The sequence below is a fragment of the Narcine bancroftii genome, chromosome 11 (assembly GCF_036971445.1).
Source record: "Narcine bancroftii isolate sNarBan1 chromosome 11, sNarBan1.hap1, whole genome shotgun sequence".
In the NCBI taxonomy this organism is placed as follows: domain Eukaryota; kingdom Metazoa; phylum Chordata; class Chondrichthyes; order Torpediniformes; family Narcinidae; genus Narcine; species Narcine bancroftii.
The window spans coordinates 83606063-83626916 of record NC_091479.1 but is presented as its reverse complement, the minus strand read 5'-3'; the positions used below and the strand labels follow the sequence as shown (position 1 = coordinate 83626916).

At 43.3% G+C, this 20854-nt stretch overlaps 1 protein-coding gene across 4 annotated transcripts in view; it reads right to left on the bottom strand.

Moving 5' to 3' along the window:
- LOC138746051 (fatty acyl-CoA reductase 1) overlaps positions 1 to 20854 on the bottom strand; it is a 143925-nt gene that overhangs the window by 39682 nt on the left and 83389 nt on the right. For all 4 annotated transcript variants that reach the window (XM_069903788.1, XM_069903786.1, XM_069903785.1 and 1 more), the window contains exon 5: positions 4672 to 4849. In XM_069903788.1, coding sequence (XP_069759889.1) covers positions 4672 to 4849 — 178 coding nt within the window. The remainder of the gene's footprint in view (positions 1 to 4671; positions 4850 to 20854) is intronic.

Sequence of the window (20854 nt, the reverse complement as noted above, 5' to 3'; positions counted from 1 at the left end):
AGCAGCGTCCTTAATATAGCAGCAGTAAAAATACATAACCAATGTTTCGGGCCAGAATTCTTAATCAAGGTATGGAAAAATATCAGCAGGCATCCAAACAAAAGGGTTTTTGGTTTGGGAGGGGGAGCAGTGTAGAAGTAAAGGCTGGAGGTGATAGATGGAGAAGGGAGGAAGGAGACAAGAGAAGGAGGGGTGGCTAGGTGAATGAAGGGGGAAGGGAGGGAGGAGAACTGGAAAAGGGGAGGGGGAAGAGGAGAGCAGGTTAGCAGAAACCAATGCTATTCCCATCTGGCTAGAGAGTGCCCAGACAGAAAATCGGCTATTCCTCCTCCAATTTGCGGGTGGTCTTGGTGGGACAGTACATGGACAGACACAGAACTGAAATGGTTGGCTACTGGGAGATCTTTGTCACTGTTGCGGATGGAGCGAAGGTTCAGCGAAGGGATCTCCCAATCTGCTCTAAGTCTCTCCAATGTAGAGGAGGCTACAAAGGGAGCACCGGATGCTGTAACTCAATCTTGCAGATACACAAGTGAAGTGATGCTTCACTTGAAAAGTCTGTTTGGGACCCAGGACTGTGGTGAGAGAGGAGGTCTAGGTGCAAGTGTGGCACCTCCTGTGGCCACAGGTGAAGGTGCCGGAGTGGGGTGGGGGAGAGATTGTGGGGTGGGATGAGTGCACAAGGGAGTCATGGAGGGAGTGGTCCATAAGGAAGGCAGAGAGGTGAGGAAAGGGGAAGATTTGTCTGGTAGTGGGATCCTGTAGCAAGTACCAGAAATTCTGGAGGATAATGTGTTGGATGCGGAGGCTGGCAGGGTGATAAGTGAGGATAAGGGGGATTCTATGCTTGTTGCGTCTGGAGACAGAGGGGGCCAGGCAGAAGAGGGGGGAATTGGAGGAGATGCGGGTGAGGGCTGAGTTGATGGTGATGGATGGAAAGCCATGTTTGCAGAAGAAGGCAGATATTTCGGAAGATCTGGACTGGAAGACCTCATCCTGGGAAGAGATGCGGCGGAGATGGAGAAATTGAGAGAACGGGATAGAATCCTTGCAGCAGACAGGGTGTGTGGAAGTGAAGTCCAGGTAATTGTGAGAGTTGAGAGAGGGGGTTTGTAGTATACATCTCCTCCTTCCTTTTCCCCTCCCTTCATTCAGCCATCCCTCCTCCACTTGATCGTTGCTGTCCCCTCCCTCCCTTCTCTACCTATCACCTCCATTCTTTGCGATTACACCTTCCCCCCACCCCCACTCTTTTGTTTGGGCGTCTGCTGACATTTGATGAAGGACTCTGGCCTGAAACGTCAGTTATGTATTTTCACCTTTGTTACATAAAGGACACTGCTTGAACTGCTGAGTTTCTCCAACTTTGTCTTTTTAATTTATATCCATGACTTTAAAAACATTTAAGATGTACTCGGATCCAGATAAATACATGTCCTCTCTTCACTTTCCAGCTACCGAGGCTATGGAAGGAATGCAGGAAAATGGACCGTATATTTAGTCACTTCATGGCAATACAAATACTAAAGGGTTGTTTCTGTGCTCCATGCCTCAATCTATACAAATGTATGAAATTATAAGGTTAGATCTACATTAGCTTTTTATTCTTGTAAATGAGATCGAGTTTGTGTACTGAATTGTTTGAGGAAATTAACAAAATTCTCTCTCAAATCAGGACATGAGAGATGCAGGACACAGAACTTGAACAAAAGATATTAAATTTATTTCTTCATATCATAACTAAGCAACCGGAGGAGAGACCCTTTACAGTCAAGGAGGTTCTGATGTGGAAACATTAGAATCAATAGCCCTTTTCACACAAGCTAACAGGTAGATTGGCCGTTCAGTGAACCGGTTAAAGAACCCATTTTTGCCTTTCACACTGGACCACTATTAACCAGTTCTCCGTGACCTTTCACACTCATCACAAGGCATCCTCAGGGATAGAGGATTCTATCCTCCTCCGGTGATGACTGAGTGTCGCATCGAGCATGGTGGACCTGCCCTAAATCCTGATCAATGTGTTATGATCTTGTATTTTTAAAAAAAAATCATGCCTAATTATAACATAATTAAGCATTATGTACAGCACAGTATCAGCCCTTCAGCCCATTGTTCTCTCAACCTATATAAACGTTTATAATTTTTATAAAAGACCATGGGAAAGTATAGCCGCGCAATTTATAAACACCGTGGGGAAAGTCCTTCCGTCAATAGTGCACAAGTTATAAAGATTGTTAAAAAGGTATAAACTTTGCTGACCTATATAAACCTTTATAAATATCTAAAGGGCCGTGAGAAAGTCATAGTGGGGGAGAGAGAGAGAGATGGTGGATCTGCCCTCCCAGAATTCCATGTGGCAGGGAAAAGACTATATGCATCGAGCAACCATGGAGAGGTTTCTCTGCTGCATGACATTCTGGGAGAGCAGATCCACCATCTCTCTCTCTCTCTCCAAACACTGTGACTTTTCCATGGTCCTTTAGATATTTATCAAGGTTTATATCGGTCAGCAAAGATTATACCTTCTTTTTAATCTTTTGTTTCCTTCACATTCCAGCATTCACACAAAAATGTAATCAATGTGTCACTACTTTATCCCAGGATACCCTATGTCCCTTTCACTCTGGGCTAATCAGCACACAGGTGTCATCAGACGCTGGGGATGATACTACCTACCTACCTAGGTAGCATCATTCCTGGCGTGTGATGGTGTCTATTTGGTAATTAAAGACCTTCCACACTGGACCCTTAACCGGTAGATTGGCCGTCTATTTCTAGGACAAGGTGCCAGTGTGAAGGGGGCGACTTTCTCATCATTCTTGACTAGCTAGCATAGCAAGCTATTGTCTGTAAGTTAATGATTTTAACATAGAATTTCAACAACTATCTCATTTCCTTGTTACAAAAATTAATATATGGAAAAGTAGTTTTGCTTTTCTGCAGATTTTGGGACCCAGGACTGTGGGTTAGGAATTGTGATCAGGTAATTTGTAGTCACACAGAGATCAGCTTACAATTTTAAATTTTAACCAAGTGATATTGCCTAAAATACAGATAAATAAGAAAGTCTGCAGATGCTAGGGACTAGTGCAGTACACAAAAGTGCTAGAGAATCACAGCAGGTCACATAGCATTCATCGGAAGTAAGGCAGTTGACATTTGGGCCTGTGTCCATCAAATACCTAAAAAAGTAACATTTCCAAAGGAAAGCAAGAAGCAGTTCAAAATTTCCAACCACTGCCAAATGTTAATGATTGAACAATTATCATGTGCTCTCTGGAGACAAAAGCCCCAATTCTTCCACAAACCACATGTGCACACAAACAGGAACCAATCAATACCAATCCCAAGACAGATATTCAGCTCTATCTTAAAATACTCGACCAATGCTCTCAACCCAAATGACAATACTCATGGTTGAATTTGAAAAATTAAAACCATAAAGTCAAACAAATCTATCTCAATTAAGTATTTAAATGTAAATTGATAAAGAATTCATTTTTTTGTTTCTATATAATTAGCATAATTCACAACATTAAACCACAATAAGGCCATAATTCTACAATCGAAGCCTATGGATCTGCATCAAAATTGCCACTAGAGGAGGGAAATTTTACTACTACCACTACTCAAGTTAACATTGTGCCACTTTGTAGATCCTTCAGGTTTCTGTTTGATTGCAATGTAACCCAAAACATGATCACCACCAAGAAAATGTTGACTGTTGATTTGAACAGCCAATTAAACTAGACTTGTATTCAAAATGCCTCCCGTAAATGGTCTGGTCTCACTTTTACATGTTCTGCTCAATACTTTTTAGCTCGCTAATAACATGCAAACCCAAGCAATCCTCACATATTCAGAGGCTTTTTGACCACCCACCTCACACCTGGAACTAACAGGCAGCTACTGATATGATAAGGATCTCTCTGCCTTCCTGCAACACATGGGAGGACACATCCTTTCACGGATATGATAATAGGGTCCACTTATGGATGAATCTGAATTACCGAAAACACTGTAAGAGTATTTCATTCAATTCAAGACCTAGAAAAGAATTAGCATGTTACGGTAAGGATGCAGAGGAAATGTACAAGGATGCTGCCTGGATCGGAGAGCGTGCCTTAGGAGCATAGTTTGGAGTGAACTTGGTCTTTTATCCTGGAGTGACGGAAGATGAGGAGTGACCTGATAGAGGCATACAACATGGTGTTGAAAGGCACTGATTGTGTGGACGGCCAGAGACTTTTCCCCAGGGCTGGAATGGCTTGAAGATACTTGAGAGCAAGTACAGGGAGGGTGGGATGCAAGAGACCAGTTCTTCACATAGAGAGTGGTGGATGCAGTCAGCAACAGTGGTGGAGAAAGGTACAGCAGGATCTTTTAAGAGACCATTAGATAAGTACATGGAGGGTCGAAACTCTAAACAGTTGTTAGAGTCAATTATTAGGTTGTCACACACTGTGGGCTGAAGGGCCTATACTATGCTGTAGATTTCTATGTTCTACTCACACAATTTTGATGCATCGCTCTTCTGTTCCACCCAACTCATTGGTTCCCTCTGGTGTGTTCATCCAGTACATGAACAACTAAGATTGAAAATACTCTACCTCAGAGCTAAAATAATAGTAGCCCCCTATTACATTGCATTAAAACAAAAGGACTTACTGGGAATGGCTCTTGCCAACTTGCTCCAACAATTGAAGGCCTGATAATGGCAATATTCAAATCACCACCCTCTTGTTGGACCACATACTCTGCAAGTGCCTTTGTATAGGTGTATGTGTTTGGACGGTCCCCTATCAGTTTGGGGGTGATATCTCGGATCATACTTTCATCCATCCATCTGGAATAAAAGACATGTTTTTGTAAAATCATAAAAAACTGTCCTGGAAAGTTTAATAATTTAAGACAATAGGATTCATTAACATGGCAGCAATGATATGCATTTGATTATTGAGCATAAGGGAAGAAACTGCATGGTTAGCGTAACGATTAGTGCCATGTTGCAACAGCGCTAGCGATCGGGGACTGCAAGGAGCTTGTGCGTTCTTCCCATGTCTGCGTGGGTTTTCCCCAGGGGCTTCCACCACTCCAAACATACTGGGAGTTGGGCGTCACGGGCTTGTGGGCCAAAAGAGCCTGTCACCGTGCTGTATGCGTAAATTTTACATTTAAATAACAAGTGCATGTGATCATAAACCACATGATTTCTCACCCTTCCCCATGGTCGTGGCTTTTGCAGAAAAACAAAAAGCAAAAGTGTAGTCTCCTCATCCTAAGTAGAGTTCAAAGAGTAAATTTTAAAATTTTTTTGTGGGATGAACTTATTCCCTTGCCCTTCATAATTAGAAATGCTCAATAACAACAAACTTCAGAAAAACCTTAGGACCAAGATTGCAACAAAATCCTTCAAAATTCCAAGAACTACATGACTTTTTTGTCACCAAACAATTAAGACAAAACAGCTGGCAAAATTGAAAATTGGATATAAACTTTTTTAATTGCAATTTTGTGCATAATAATGGCAGAAATTGGTGGTGCTACCAGAGCTGCGGTAATGGCAGCAATGCTGCTAGTGCGGGCCCATGAGGAGCGGCAATATAGCGCTCCCGCGGAGTCCAAACAGCCAGTCAACTGCCGTCAGCTCCACAAAGGCTTTGAATGGCCCGTTAAAGGAGCCAATAGTAGTTTTATCTAAAATCCCACAACCGTGGGGTCTGCGCCCAAGATGGCAGCGCCTCTGTTCGGCAGCAGCCACGAGGGTTACAGACTCCAGGGGAGCTGAAGACTGGCACAGGGCACCAGGCAAAGGGGAGACCATCCCGCGTCAGAGAAGGAGAAGCAGAGGAGACGACCCAGGGGAAGGTGACCATGGTGGCGGACAAGTAAGGGGGCTCTGCGGCCAAAAGACCCTCACATGCGGCGGGGCTGCTGGCGACGCGAGACGAGGAGCCCACAGAGGCTGCTGTTGGGGAATTCACGCCGAGTTGTAAACTGGCTTGAAACTGGCTGAAGGGGCACCAGGTATCAGAACTGGGGTGCGAGGGGGTACTTTTGGAGGGTTTCTGACCGTGTCAGAGGTTCAGATCTGGAGCTCGGGTTGCCAATGGTTTGCACTGGACTCTGGCTGCGGAAGTGCTGGAGGAAAATCTACGGATATCTAGTGACTCGGGTGGTGGGGGGGAGGGGAATTTCTTTTGCTTCTCTCTTTCTGACTGTAAGAGGTGCTTCAGGCATTTTCTGCCAATGGCAAATCTGTTGGCCTTACAGCAAACAAAAGCAATTTCTTGTAATATGACACTTTGATTACATGACAATAAATTGAATCTTGATCTTGAATATTACGTCATTAATTGCATGCATTTGTTTTCTTCTTCAAATAGTTGTGAAGAATCATCACATTTGATAAAACAATTATGTAATGGACAGGTAGTAGCGATTAACATCCATTCATAGCTTCAACCATAAAAGTATTCTGCATCTTATTGCCTTCATATGTCTCACTAAAACTCTGACTGAATTAACTGTCAGCAACTTCCGTGGGCTCCTCACCTCGAGTCGCCAGCAGCCCCACCACGTGTGAGGGTCTTTCAGCCGCAGAGCCCCCTCACATCCACCGCCGTGGTCACCATCCTGTGGGTCGTCTCCTCTGCTTCTCCCTCTCTGACGTGGGATGGTCTCCCCTTCACCTGGTGCCCTGTGCTAGTCCTCCGCTCCCCTGGAGTCTGCAACCCTCGTGGCTGCTGCAGACCCCACGGTCATGGGATTTTAGATAAAACTACTGTTGAGGCTCCTGACAAAAATCATCAGAAAGTCTGCCCTCACACAAATGCCTTAGCAGAGAGGACTGCAGAGCTCGGCCCGGGCACATTAGTCTCCAGCTCCCAACGACACTAAGTTGCTCGCCAGAGTTTCTCCAATGGATTTAGACAGGATCCATAATGGGAGAGCAGGCTGATGCGGGTGGAAATGTCATGATATCTTGCCAGAAAGCCTGAGAGATGTCAAGGATTAGGCTGCCTTCTTCATATGGGCTTTATGCCAAGACCAAAAAAAACACAATTATCACCAGCTAGGAATTGGTGGTACTGGCCCCATCTTTTTACAGCAGGTCAAGGCAGAGATTTCAACTGCCTTGACACTCAAATGTAAATAATCTGTTTGGCTGTGGAAGATCAGACTATCCAGGCTTTGCTTTCTCCTAGCCAGGCCTTATATTCCTGCTATCAAAATGGTCACACATCTATGATCCAGCGATCACATCAACACAAACGAAAACCTTCAGAATTTATGTTGATGTTAAAATTCTGTATCCATGACCTTCCTTTAAATCAGATAATCTTTGTCCTCAATGTGAGGCAATCTTCAGCCCGGGCCCTTATGCAGTGAAAGACTGGTTTGAGATAATGTCACTAATGGCCCCATTCTTTGGCTTGGCTTCGCGGACGAAGATTTATGGAGGGGTAAAAGTCCACGTCAGCTGCAGGCTTGTTTGTGGCTGACAAGTCCGATGTGGGACAGGCAGACACGGTTGCAGCGGTTGCAGGGGAAAATTGGTTGGTTGGGGTTGGGTGTTGGGTTTTTCTTCCTTTGTCTTTTGTCAGTGAGGTGGGCTCTGCAGTCTTCTTCAAAGGAGGTTGCTGCCCGCCGAACTGTGAGGCGCCAAGATGCACGGTTTGAGGCGAGATCAGCCCACTGGCGGTGGTCAATGTGGCAGGGACCAAGAGATTTCTTTAGGCAGTCCTTGTACCTCTTCTTTGGTGCACCTCTGACACGATGGCCAGTGGAAAGCTCGCCATATAACACGATCTTGGGAAGGCGATGGTCCTCCATTCTGGAGTCGTGACCTACCCAGCACAGTTGGATCTTCAACAGCGTGGATTCGATGCTGTCGGCCTCTGCCATCTTGAGTACTTTGAAGTTAGGGATGAAGTCGCTCCAATGAATGTTGAGGATGGAGCGGAGACAACGCTGGTGGAAGCGTTCTAGGAGCCGTAGGTGATGCCGGTAGAGGACCCATGATTCGGAGCCGAACAGGAGTGTGGGTATGACAACGGCTCTGTATACGCTTATCTTTGTGAGGTTTTTCAGTTGGTTGTTTTTCCAGACTCTTTTGTGTAGTCTTCCAAAGGCGCTATTTGCCTTGGCGAGTCTGTTGTCTATCTCATTGTCGATCCTTGCATCCGATGAAATGGTGCAGCCGAGATAGGTAAACTGGTTGACCGTTTTGAGTTTTGTGTGCCCGATGGAGATGTAGGGGGGCTGGTAATCATGGTGGGGAGCTGGCTGATGGAGGACCTCAGTTTTCTTCAGGCTGACTTCCAGGCCAAACATTTTGGCAGTTTCCGCAAAACAGGACATCAAGCGCTGAAGAGCTGGCTCTGAATGGGCAACTAGTTCACGGACAAGTTGCTCAATTAGGGCACCTTTTAACCACATCAGCTGTTATTGCTAATCATGTTCTAACTTGGAGACACATGAAATGAGACTGAGCAGCTGAGAGACAGGAGTCTGTCCCTGAAAGAGAAGTAAGGGTATGGTATAGTTTTTAAGCAGTATGGAAGTTCTTGGAGCTGCCACAGCAGGATGGAGGTGAAATTATGAAGCACTTTCACATTACATGTACAGAGAGGACCACACCTTCTAGTTTTCTCTCACTCTAGGTCAGGTTTCTCATATCATTAAAAAGCGACTTCCTAAAGCATCTAAGTGTAGTTTGTGGTTGAGATGAGCAAGCAGCAAACGAGTCAAAAGTATTAACTTTGATTTCGACTTCTGTTAATGCTCACTGACATCATTTGTGAAGGTTGCTCATTTCTGGGAGAAGTAATATCCACCTTGATCAAACTCTGCTCGATAATTGAAGTGCAAAGTGCCTCGATAGTAACTTGGCATTTTGCTTCCCCTGTTCATCCATTCAACACCTGCTTAGAGGCAAAAATGGGGAAGTGAGATGATAAAATCTAACTGCCAAAGTCACAAGGCCCAAAAGACCCAAGATCTTTTTATTTAAAGGCTAGAGACACTCAGCAAGTCATGTGGCAGCCATAGGAAATAAAAGGCTGTCGAGGTTCATTTTTATTTTCTAGGGATGCTACGTGACCTGCCGAGTTTTGTACAGCCCTTTTGGGTACTGCACTCAACCCCAGCATCTCCTTTACTCTATACAGCTACAGCTTCCAATACACATAACCTCTAAATACAGAATCAAACCATAACCCTTTAACCAGAATTATAACATTTTATAAGCAAGGATCAACTGGAGCATATTTGTAAAGGACAAGCTTCATCCAGGTTCTCACACAAACTCAAAATATGCACCCAAGGCAGAGCATTAAGGTGAAAAAAAACAAAATACATTGCAGCATCACAACAGAAAACCAGTTCTTGAGCCGCTACATTTCTACAGTGGGCTGATAACGCCTCAAACCGTGCATCTTGGCGCCTCACAGTTCGGCGGGCAGCAACCTCCTTTGAAGAAGACCGCAGAGCCCACCTCACTGACAAAAGACAAAGGAGGAAAAACCCAACACCCAACCCCAACCCACCAATTTTCCCTTGCAACCGCTGCAACCGTGTCTGCCTGTCCCGCATCGGACTTGTCAGTCACCAACGAGCCTGCAGCAGACGTGGACATACCCCTCCATAAATCTTCGTCCGTGAAGCCAAGCCAAAGAAGAGAAAGAAAATTTCTTTGAGCTAAATCACTTTATCCAACTTTACTGAAACTAACAGTTTTGTGGCTATATTGTAATGTTTAGTTTCCCCTTTTATTACAGTTTCTTCTTGTGAAATTTCTGAAGCATTATCCAGCAGAGGTATGGTAGGGCACTTGAAATTATGGGAAAATTAATTGTTTTATTGGCCAGGAATGGTCTGACCCAGTGCCATTTTTCAAAGTAGCTGTCATCAGATTGAATCAGATGACAGGCAGTATTGGTTTGCTAAAAGAAGAAGCAGACAGCGTGGCACATATTCTATCCAATAAAAAGAGCCTATTGGAAACATTAAATTGTTATTGTGTGCAGTCCAGAAAAACAGGAATGGTCTGGACCACCAAGGCGGCAAGCCTCACCTCCCATATCCCAGGGATCCCATTATGGCCAGAAGTCTCGTACTGCAATGACTTCGAACCACCAGGGTAGATCTGGAGTTGTTTAAAGCTCTTCAGCCTTGCATAAATATAAACCATGCCCTTCAAATGGACTAGGTCTTCTTGTGAGGCTTCAGGTGCTAACTACCCAAACATCTTTAGTGATCAGGTCATGTAGAATACTTTTATTAACTCGATTAATTAACTTGAGTGGAATCATATTGGTCCAAATTATACTGGTCCCGATGCTTGCTTTTGAAATCACTGGTGCCAAGTCCATTTGAATGTGACACCAAAATTAAGGTTAAAAATCAAGAGAAGCCACCATCAATATTTTTCAATTAAAATTTCAATTGTGACACCTTAAAAATGTACACTGTAGCATCTTCAAGCATGATAATTCTGACGTAACTGCGTAATGTTTAAAAACATTTCTTTATAAACACTGATGAGATACATGTTTCGAATGTTTCAAAGACTGAATGCCAGCTGGCAGAGTAATGCAGATGTATGGTTGGAAGGAAATGCAAAACTTAAAGAGCTTGTCAAAGCATGCATTTTCTAAGAGGATACCATTTCACTATAGGCCCAAATCAGTAAAACTGCATTTGGACAAAAAAAGATAAATAAGAATCCCAAAAGAGAAACAAGTTTTAAACAATATGTTCACACAAAAACATATTAGATGCAACATGCTAATGTTTAACCATCTTTGATGGAAATTTTCCAATGCAGTCGCATCTCAGGAGTGTCCCCACAGACTTCTGTCTGGCCTTTTATTTCATTCTTCCTGGAATTTTAACTCATCTCATCTGACCGTTAACAGCTGTGCAATGATTCAGATGATCAGATAAATAGCTATTCTATATTAGAAGCTATCTGCTCTTTATTATGGTCAAAATGTTGATCCAGTTAAACAAAACCCAATTGTGTACAAGTCTGGTGTGCCAGTGAAAGGAAGTATAGCCTTGCAACTGAGGAAGTGCAACCAACGTTCACCAGACTGATTCCTGAGATGACAGGTTAATCATATTTGGATAGATCAAGTGATCCATAGTCAAATCTTTTAAGACAGGTACTTGGAAAGGATTAGAGTAGGGGTCTCCAAAGCGGTCATAATTGACCCCGGAGGTCGATGGGACAATCCAAGGGGTCGATTCAAACTTTTGAGAATAGCGCCTATGGCAGGAGTGGCCAATCTCTTGCGAGAACTGACCTTGGTGGCCATCATGTTGTATTTGGCTTCAGCCTCTTCACAGAGGAGACCAAATGACTGATGGAGTCGGGAAGAAGGAGGTTCATCCTACACCGCCGCCACCCCACCCCCCCAAACAAGGATTCCATCCACTTCTCTAAATTTCTCCATCTCCACTGCATATGTTCCCAAGATTAGGTCTTCCAGTCTAGATCTTCCAATATATCTGCCTTCTTCCACAAACGTGGCTTCCCCTCCACCACCATCAACTCAGCCTTCATCCATATCTCCTCCATTTCCCACTCATTTGCCCTGGCCCCCACTGCCCTGAGATGCAACAAACATAGGATCCCCTTCATCCTCACCTACCACCCTACCAGCCTCCACCAGAATTTCCATCACATTCCGCAGGATCCCACCACCAGACATATTTTTCCTTCTCCTCCCTTCTCAGCCTTCTACAGGGACTGCTCCATCCGCGATTCCCTCATGCACTCATCCCTTCCCTGGTACCCTCCCCTGTGCCTGCAGGAGGTGCAACACTTTCCTTTGAATATTTTTATGTTTTTCCTTCCAAAAATATACATAGTAATATTTAAAATATGCAATATATTATACTTTTTCTCAAAAACACTACAAACAAAAACAACATTACCTCCCTCCTCCCCTTCCATACATATAGCTATGTTCACCATCAAAGCTTACATATATAGTATATATACATATATATACTCTATAAGTATATAGAGTACAGTTGGGGAAACTAAGTTTTTGTATTTACAGGTACACGATCCTTTATCCGGAACCCTTCGAGGACAGTGTGTTCCGAATTTCGGATTTTTCCGGTTTTGGAAACGCCCATCCAACTCACGTACTGGTCTCTCACCCGTCCGACTTGTGCTGCCGTATCCACCCCCACCCCCTTCCTGTTGTCAAACCCCCCTCACGTGCCCGACTCACGCTGCTAGACTCCATATAACCATTTACAGCACAGAACAGGCCAATTCAGCCCTACTAGTCCATGCCGTAACAAATCCCCACCCTCCTAGTCCCACTGACCAGCACCCGGTCCATACCCCTCCAGTCCTCTCCTCTCCATGTAACTATCCAGTCTTTCCTTAAATGTAACCAATGATCCCGCCTCGATCACGTCTGCCGGAAGCTCATTCCACATCCCTACCACCCTTTGCATAAAGAAATTTCCCCTCATGTTCCCTTTATAATTTTCCCTTCAATCTTAAACCATGCCCTCTAGTTTGAATCTCCCCCACTCATAATTGAAAAAGCCTATCCACATTTACTCTGTCTGTCCGTTTTAAAATCCCAAACACCTCGATCAAGTCCCCCCTCAATCTTCTATGCGCCAGAGGAAAAAGCCCTAGTCTTCACAACCTTTCCCTGTAACTCAAACCTTGAAATTCTGCCAACATTCTCGTGAACCTTCTCTGCACTCTCTCTATTTTGTTTACATCTTTCCTATAATTTGGTGACCAAAACTGTACACAGTACTCCAAATTTGGCCTCACCAATGCCTTGTACAATTTCATCATAACCTCCCTACTCTTGAATTCAATACTCCGATTTATGAAGGCCAACATTCCAAATGCCTTCTTCACCACACCATCTACCTGAGTATCAGCCTTGAGGGTACTATTTACCATCACTCCTAAATCCCTTTGTTGCTCTGCACATCTCAATAGCCTACCATTTAATGCATATGACCTATTTAGATTTGCCTTTCCCCGCCAAACCCCCCTCACCTGCCCGACTCACGCTGCCAGACTCCCCACCCCTTGCCTGCCCGACTCGCACTGCCGGTCTCCCAGTTGCCTGAATCGCGCTGCCTGTCTCCCGACTCACCTATCAGTCTCTTGCCCGCCCAACTTGCGCTGCCGGTCTCCCCACCCCTTGCCCGCCCGACTCACGCTGCCTGTCTCCCCACCCCTTGCCCACCCGACTCACCTACCAGTCTCTCACCCACCTGACTCGTGCTGCCGATCTCCCCACCCCTTGCCCGCCCAGCTTGCGCTGCCGGTCTCTCGGCCACCCGTATCGTGCTGCTGGTCTCTCGGCCGCCCAAATCACACTGCTGGTCTCCCCCCCTCGCCCACCCGACTCGCACTGCTGGTCTCTCACCTGCCCAACTTGTGCTGCTGCCTCTCTCCCCACTTGCTGGATTTTGGAGCTTTCCAGATGTCCGGTTAAAGGATCGTGCACCTGCATAATAGTTACTTTTATATTTTGTTTTCCCCTTATTACTGTATCTGGGCCCCCTATTTGGTCCAGGTATGGCTGCCACTTTACAAAAGTGTCATATTTATTCTTTAATTTGTATGAGACTTCTTTTCAGTAGGTATACAGCTGTTCATTTCCTCAGTCGATCATACTATGAGTAGAGGGAAGTCGGAGGAGGTACAACACTTGCGCCCACATCATGGTCCCCATTCAGGCCTTTCACATGAAGCAACACTTCACTTGTACATCTAGAGGACATATTTACTGCGTCAGGTGTATCTTTGTGGCCTCTCTACATTGTGCCATCCAATGAGTTTGGAGGCATTTGATTGAACTTGAGCAGATGTTTCTATACATCTCAGAATTAATTTTGCTAACACACCATCAACACCTAAATCATCCATGAAGATAAAATGTCTCAGTACCTGTAGCAGCCATACATGCCCAGGCCACCACACCCCCACCACCATGTTTTGCAGATGAGGTGGTATGGTTTGGATCTTGGGCAGTTCCTTTATGCCTCCATACTTTGCTCTTGCCATCACTCTGATACAGGTTAATTAATATTGGTCTCATCTGCCACAACACCTTTTACCAGAATACTGCAGGGTATTTTAAATACTTCTTCAGTGAACCTCTGTATTTCTGTTCATGAAGTCTTCTGCAGATAGTAATCACTGACACATACACACCTGGCTCCTGAAGTGCATTTTTGATCCGTCAACAGGTGGTTGGGGATATTTCTTCATTACAATAAGAGTTCTTCGGTCATCAGCACTGGAGATCTTCCTTGGCCTACCAGTCCCTTTGCAATTACTGAGCTCACCTCTACGCTCTTTCTTCTTAATGATGCTCCAAACAGTTGATGCTGGTCATCCTAAGATTTGGCTGATGTTTCTTACTGTTTTCAGCCTCATATCGGCTCCTTTGACTTTAATTGGCACAGCTCTGGTCCCATATGCTGAAAAATGGCAACTACAGTCTCCTAAGGTGATCAAAAGCTTAGAAGCAAGCTTAGCTCTCTTATACCTGCACCAATGAAGCAATTAATCACAACTAACTGTGAAGCCAAATGTCCCAAACATTATGGTGCCCTGAAATGAGGGGACCATGTATAAAAAGTCCTGTGATTTCTACATGGTCAAACCAAAATCTAGAATAAAATCTCGATTGTGCATTTAATTACATGTGAATTGTTTGATTACAATATGTAAAACTGTGGAGCACAGGGACAAATAAAGGAAAAAAGTGACTTGGTCCCAAACTATATGGAGGGCACTGTATCTCTGGATTAAACTTCATCTGCCCTTTTTCAGTCCAGATTTCCAACTAATCTGCGTTCAGAGGTAGCCTTATTAAAATACAAAATTCTTATTTGCCTTTACAGGGTAGAGATCTCAGGAAAAAGGGTCTGGCATTCAAGAAATTTCTTTACTCAGAGGTTCCAACACTTGGAACCGTTTAAGCACGTGGAGTATATGCAAGACAGAGATCCAGACTTTATGATGCACTGCTATCCAGGTAAGTACTCACAGGTACAAACCCCTGCCCACAGCTGACACTGCCCCAGTGTGAAGAAGCTGTCAGTAAGGGATGGTGTTTGGCAGGTCAGGTCAAGCATATGGCTGGGGATCACATCCAGGATATGCTGCTTTGAACAGGGATTCGGAGAAATTTCTTCACACGAATGGAGCTGAAACTCTGGGATTTTCTCTTATAAAAGGCAGTGGAGGCTAAGTCAATAATTCTATTAAAGGAGGAAGTAGATGTTGTTCTCAATGCTAATTCAAGGGTTACGGGGAGAAGAAAGGAACTGAAAACAGAATGGATGCTTAGACTCAATCCCATTGAATGGTGGAGCAGGTCTGAAAGAACTAAGGTTCCTCTCCTACTTGTATGACTTTTTGTTTTCTACAAATTTAGCACACGTCTCTTTCCTTGCACGCAATTGTTCCCTTGTATCTTTATTTGTTCATGGAATGACTCAAGGTTTTAATTTATTCTTTTATTTTGGAAAAAAAATACATCTCTCCTACACTGGAGTGAAATGTAGAAGACTGCAGACACAATGCTAGAGAAACTCAGTAGGTCACATAGCTTTCTTTATATAGCAAAGATAAAGATAGAGAACCAATGTTTCAGGCCGGATACCTTTACCAAGGTATGATTGAAATTTGGGCAATAGCCTTCTCTACATCAGAGAGGCTGGACCCAGCTTCTCTGAGCACATTCGCTCTGACTGCATCAATGATGCAGATCGCACAGTGGCCAATAATTTCAATTCCACGTCCCACTCCCACGCTAACATGGGCTTGTGCACTGGCAAACCAGGGCTACATGTAAATTGAAGGAGCAAGGCGCAATATTCTGGGCACTCTCAAACGGATGGCATGAATATAGACTTCTCCAGCTTCTGTAAGGCCACTCCCCGCTCTCCTCCTTTCCTCCAGCTGTCCACCCCAACCCAGTCCATTTAATGAGATATTTCCACCACCTCCCCATTTTATCTTGTAGCCTCCACCCCTTGTCCATCTATTACCTCTCGAGTGTGCGCCTGTGCACCTCCCTTGCCCTCCCCTCCCCATTTTATTCAGGCACCTGCCTACATTTTACTCATATCTTGATAAAGGCTCAGGTCCAGAAACGTTGGTTATGTATCTTTCGTGTTTAACTGGTGAAATGAAGTTAGTTTTGCTGTGGACGAACTGGATCACTTGAAGGATCTCTGCACTCTAGTTTTATTGCTGTACTACGTGTGGGTTGACTCGCTGAACTGTTGACAAAAGAAATTTTCTAACAATACTTTGGTGCATGTGACAATAATGTTGAAACTTGAATTTGAAAATTTGATCAAGCTCAGAAAATGTCTGATATAAAAGGACCAAGGATTGCTGAAGGATTTCTGACCCTGTGTGATAATAACCAGGCATACATTGTGATTGTTTTCCACTCCTAAAGTAATCATTGGATGCTAACTGACAAGATGCAGTCTACATATGGGTGCATCTTGGACTTAGCACTTGCACATCGCTTCATGGATGTCCAGAATCTGCTGGAGGTCAGATATGAGCACAAGGCCTCTCATTCTGGCATACCTTGAGCCCAGGGAGCAGTTACACTATTTGCACTAAAATGAAAGGTAGCCTGCCCTGTTGCTCAGCTGGGACTGGTCCAGGACAGACCAAAAAGTCACTCATTTCCATATCCACCATGTTCTGCACTTCCATGTTGTAAAACACGTGGAAATTTGCAATGCACTCAATAAAAATACTGCAGCTCATTAGTGGTTCCCTGTGGAACTCTTGGGTAGTCATGAGAGAGTATGGCATAAAGGTTATTTACAGATTAGAATGCAAAAGTTGTTGTTGAATTATTGCTGATCATCAGAGATATTAAGAAACTGTGAAAAATACTTTTGATTGCACAAATTGTTTTACAATGCCACTGCAGTATAAAAGGCACTAGAAATTTATACCACAAACTGTTAGTGTGGCAGTAGGCATCCCACAATAGGCAAACACGATTAGTGAGCTTGGTCACGCACAGTCTAGCCTCTTTTTGCAGCCCTCTAAAAGGCAGCACTTCACACCCATATTTGGAAACAACAGATTTTTGTATCAATTATATTTTAACTGAGGTTAAAACTGTGGAAAATGTTTTGATATACTGATTGCTCTCACTTGCAAGCAAAACATTTTCAAACAGAATACACATCAAGATTCCCTCTTTGTCCTTTGCAAGCAGAACCATCACTGATATTTGATCTAACCAAATGATTTGAGAATATCATTACATGATATCATGACATTCCTTGTGCAATGTGTGTTCACAACAATAAACAGATTAAATGTCATTTTTATTTAGAAAGTGGCAAGTTTAATCTGGACTTGTTTAGGATCCAAGGAAACTGAAGGCATGTGTTTAAAAGCAAAAGGCCAGTCCAACAGGATACATCCAACTGTGCAAATAATTTAAACTAGACAATGAACAAGACGAGAAGTAATGTCTTTACTCAGTAGTTTTAATTTGGAATTCACTCTCCTTGAGGATGGTGGAGATTGAATTTTAGTATTATTTTGACATCATGTTCAGCACAGACATTGCGGCATCTTCTAACTGCCTGTGCTTTAATTTTGTTTCTTGTACAATCAACCATGGATAACATGAACCAGCAGAATAAAATGTGTCGGTACCAAATTCAATGTGGAGATGAGGAAATTAACTATTTCAAAATCTCCTAAACCTATGCGAAACCCACTCTTGTCCTGCAATTTTACCCGAGTTCGGAATTTTCAGTTGGTGACACTAAAGGAGTTTCATTTTAATCCCATATTTTAATTAAATCTAGCCAAAATTCACCAATGAAGGTGAGGTGAGAAAGATGGGATCTATGAAGTGAGTGCCTTTCTGGACTGCTGGTGCGCCAGGTGAAGCCTGAACAAGTGGTCAGCCAAATACTGGGAACTATAAAGCGAGCAGTAAGTTAACTACAGAAGCACTTGCACACAAGTGTTCACATTCATTGTCCGAATTTTCAGTCACAGATACTTCATTTGGATGCACTGAATGCTCAAAAGTAATGCAACTGGCAGGAAGCATTTAAATTTTCTGAATAATTTGAAATATTCCATCAATTAAATCATTGTGTTTACATGCAATGCCCATTATCCCACATGGACTGACGATTAACATATATATACATGCTGCACTCATTTGCAGTTTGATGTAGGTAGGAGAGCTGCCTGCCAACTTTAAATATCGCCTTGGCAGTTGGTCAGTGGCGACAGAGCAATTTAAAAATATGCAGTGATATCCCTTTCCAAGTAATTGCAAGCAAGTTGGCTGATTTTAGAAGATGGAGTTTTTTCTACTCAGAGAAGGCTAAGAAGATATCAGATTGAAGTGTTTATAATCTGGAGGTATTTAGACAGAATAAATAAAAATAAACCACTTTCAATTAGTTGCAAGGGCAAGAGTCACCATACAGAATAGATTTAGGACAAAATCCCTAGGAGCGTGATCAAAAACCTCTTTGTGCAATAAGTAATTAGGATTCGCAATTTGATGATGTAAACTAGGAGCCAATATGGAATTGGGTGAAAAACTGCAAAGAAGAGCAGGGGAAATCAAATTAACAAGATCGCTTAATTAAAGGACAGGTGCAGGTCCAATGAGCCAAAGAGCCTAATTCTGGGATATTTCATTCTGCCTAATTTGATGACAAACACACATCCAGGAACTTTATAAATTTTAAATCCCACTCGTCTTTTCATTCTGATCTACTGTATATTTCGGCAGATAAGATGACACTTGGACTAAAAAAAACACTCCAAGGGGGTCGACCTATAGGCCAGATACAAAAACTGTGACCTTAAAATTCTACTAAAAATACCAATTGATTGGTTCCATAATCCACCCAAAACCCCAGCCTATAACAAATTTTTAAGCTACCAGTATATTTTTAAAAAAAATATACAATTTTTATTTTGTTACTAAAAAAAAAATCCATTACCAATGTGGTGTTAAACCAAGAAATGAAAAATTTAAAAAAAAATCACACACATTTAAAATCTTTGAAAATCACTTAGCTTCATCGTCTGAGGCAAAGAACATCCAGAGTCTCACTGTTTACATTGTCATCATATGGGTACTAGTCTGAATCTGGTAAGTCTGCATCGTCATCAGTGTCCCACAATAAAATGTTTTTAACTGGTTAAGACAGAAGCTAGGAACAGACTGAGCTGTGAATCGCTTCACCCATGCCACCCGCTCAGTCATCACATGTATGGTACCAGTATGTTTGGGGGTCATCTTATACCAACAATAGGAACTAAAACCATGAAATGCAGACTGAAATTTGGGTCTTGCCTTATCGGAAGGTTGCCTTATCCACCGAAATATACGGTGCATCTGCCAGTTAGCACTTTTCTGGCTCATTCCCAAGAGGGTTCACTGACTACATTTACTCTTGTGACAAATGTAGGTCATTTGGAATGTTAATTTATTGCCAGACTCCTGCAAATACAAGTAGCTTTCTAGTGGTGTGAAATTTCTAATCAAGCCTATGCCTGCACATTTTTTTTCATAATTTTAACAATGTATTTTTTACTTAGCCACTGGATCATTGGATCCAAGTCCAAAAATGTACCAAACAAGGCTCAATGTTATTTCTTTCTGTGCTAACCGCAGAGCCCACCTCACTGACAAAAGGCAAAGGAGGAAAAACCCAACACCCAACCCCAACCAACCAATTTTCCCCTGCAACCATGTCTGCCTGTCCCGCATTGGACTTGTCAACCACAAACGAGCCTGCAGCTGACGTGGACATTTACCCCCTCCATAAATCTTCATCCGCGAAGCCAAGCCAAAGAATCATTAGGTATCACTTGCTTTTACTTCCAGCCAAAGAAAAGGGCATGCAATAAATTCTCAACATAATGGAATCATAACACGCCTTAGAATTGATGCATTAGCCACCAAAGATCCGGATGTGAGAAGCAGCAAGAAATTGATTTACAAGCCAGCGGGAAAAAAAGGATCAGTATTGTTATGGCCATGCCAAAGAAAAATCACTATAAATGTGGCTTAATTGTTCTTCATCTATGCTATGTACTGTGATGTAAAGTAGATTGAGAAAAAAATGGAAGAGTGAAACACGAACATCTGCAGACTCTGTGATTATAGTAAAACCACACAGAAATGCTCGAGGAACTTCACCCCTATTCAAGGAAGAATACATGATAATAAAGGAACCGTGAACTTTAACATTACTTGCTATGTATTTGATTATACAAACAGTACACTCAGAGTTAAGGCAGTAAATTTAGGATGGAGATGAGAAGGAACTGCTTTTCCCAGACAGTAGTGAATCCTTGAGGGATTCACAGGATTCACAGGCCCTAAACGTTGGTACAGGTACACAATCCTTTATCCAGAACCCTTGGGGGACAGTGTGTTCCGAATTTCGGATTTTAGAACAAAAGCCAGCTGCCCCTGATTTAAGCCCACCTGAATTATGCTGCCGTATCCACCCCCCTCCAGTTGTGCTGGAGTCTCTCTCCCCCTGCCCGCCCGAGTCGCGCTGCCATCTCTCTCCTCCCCCCACCCGCCGAGTCGTGCTGCTGTCTCTCTCCCCCCTCGCCCACCCACCCAATCTAGTCATGCTGCTGTCTCTCTTTGCTACCAGCACCAGGAAAAAAAATGCTGGTTTTTGGAGCTTTCCGGATTTTAGATGTCTCGATAAAGGACTGTGTACCTGTAATATATCTTTACCTCCTATGCATGCAGCAAGACCACTGATTATCGCCAGCATTTACGTTGTTTTT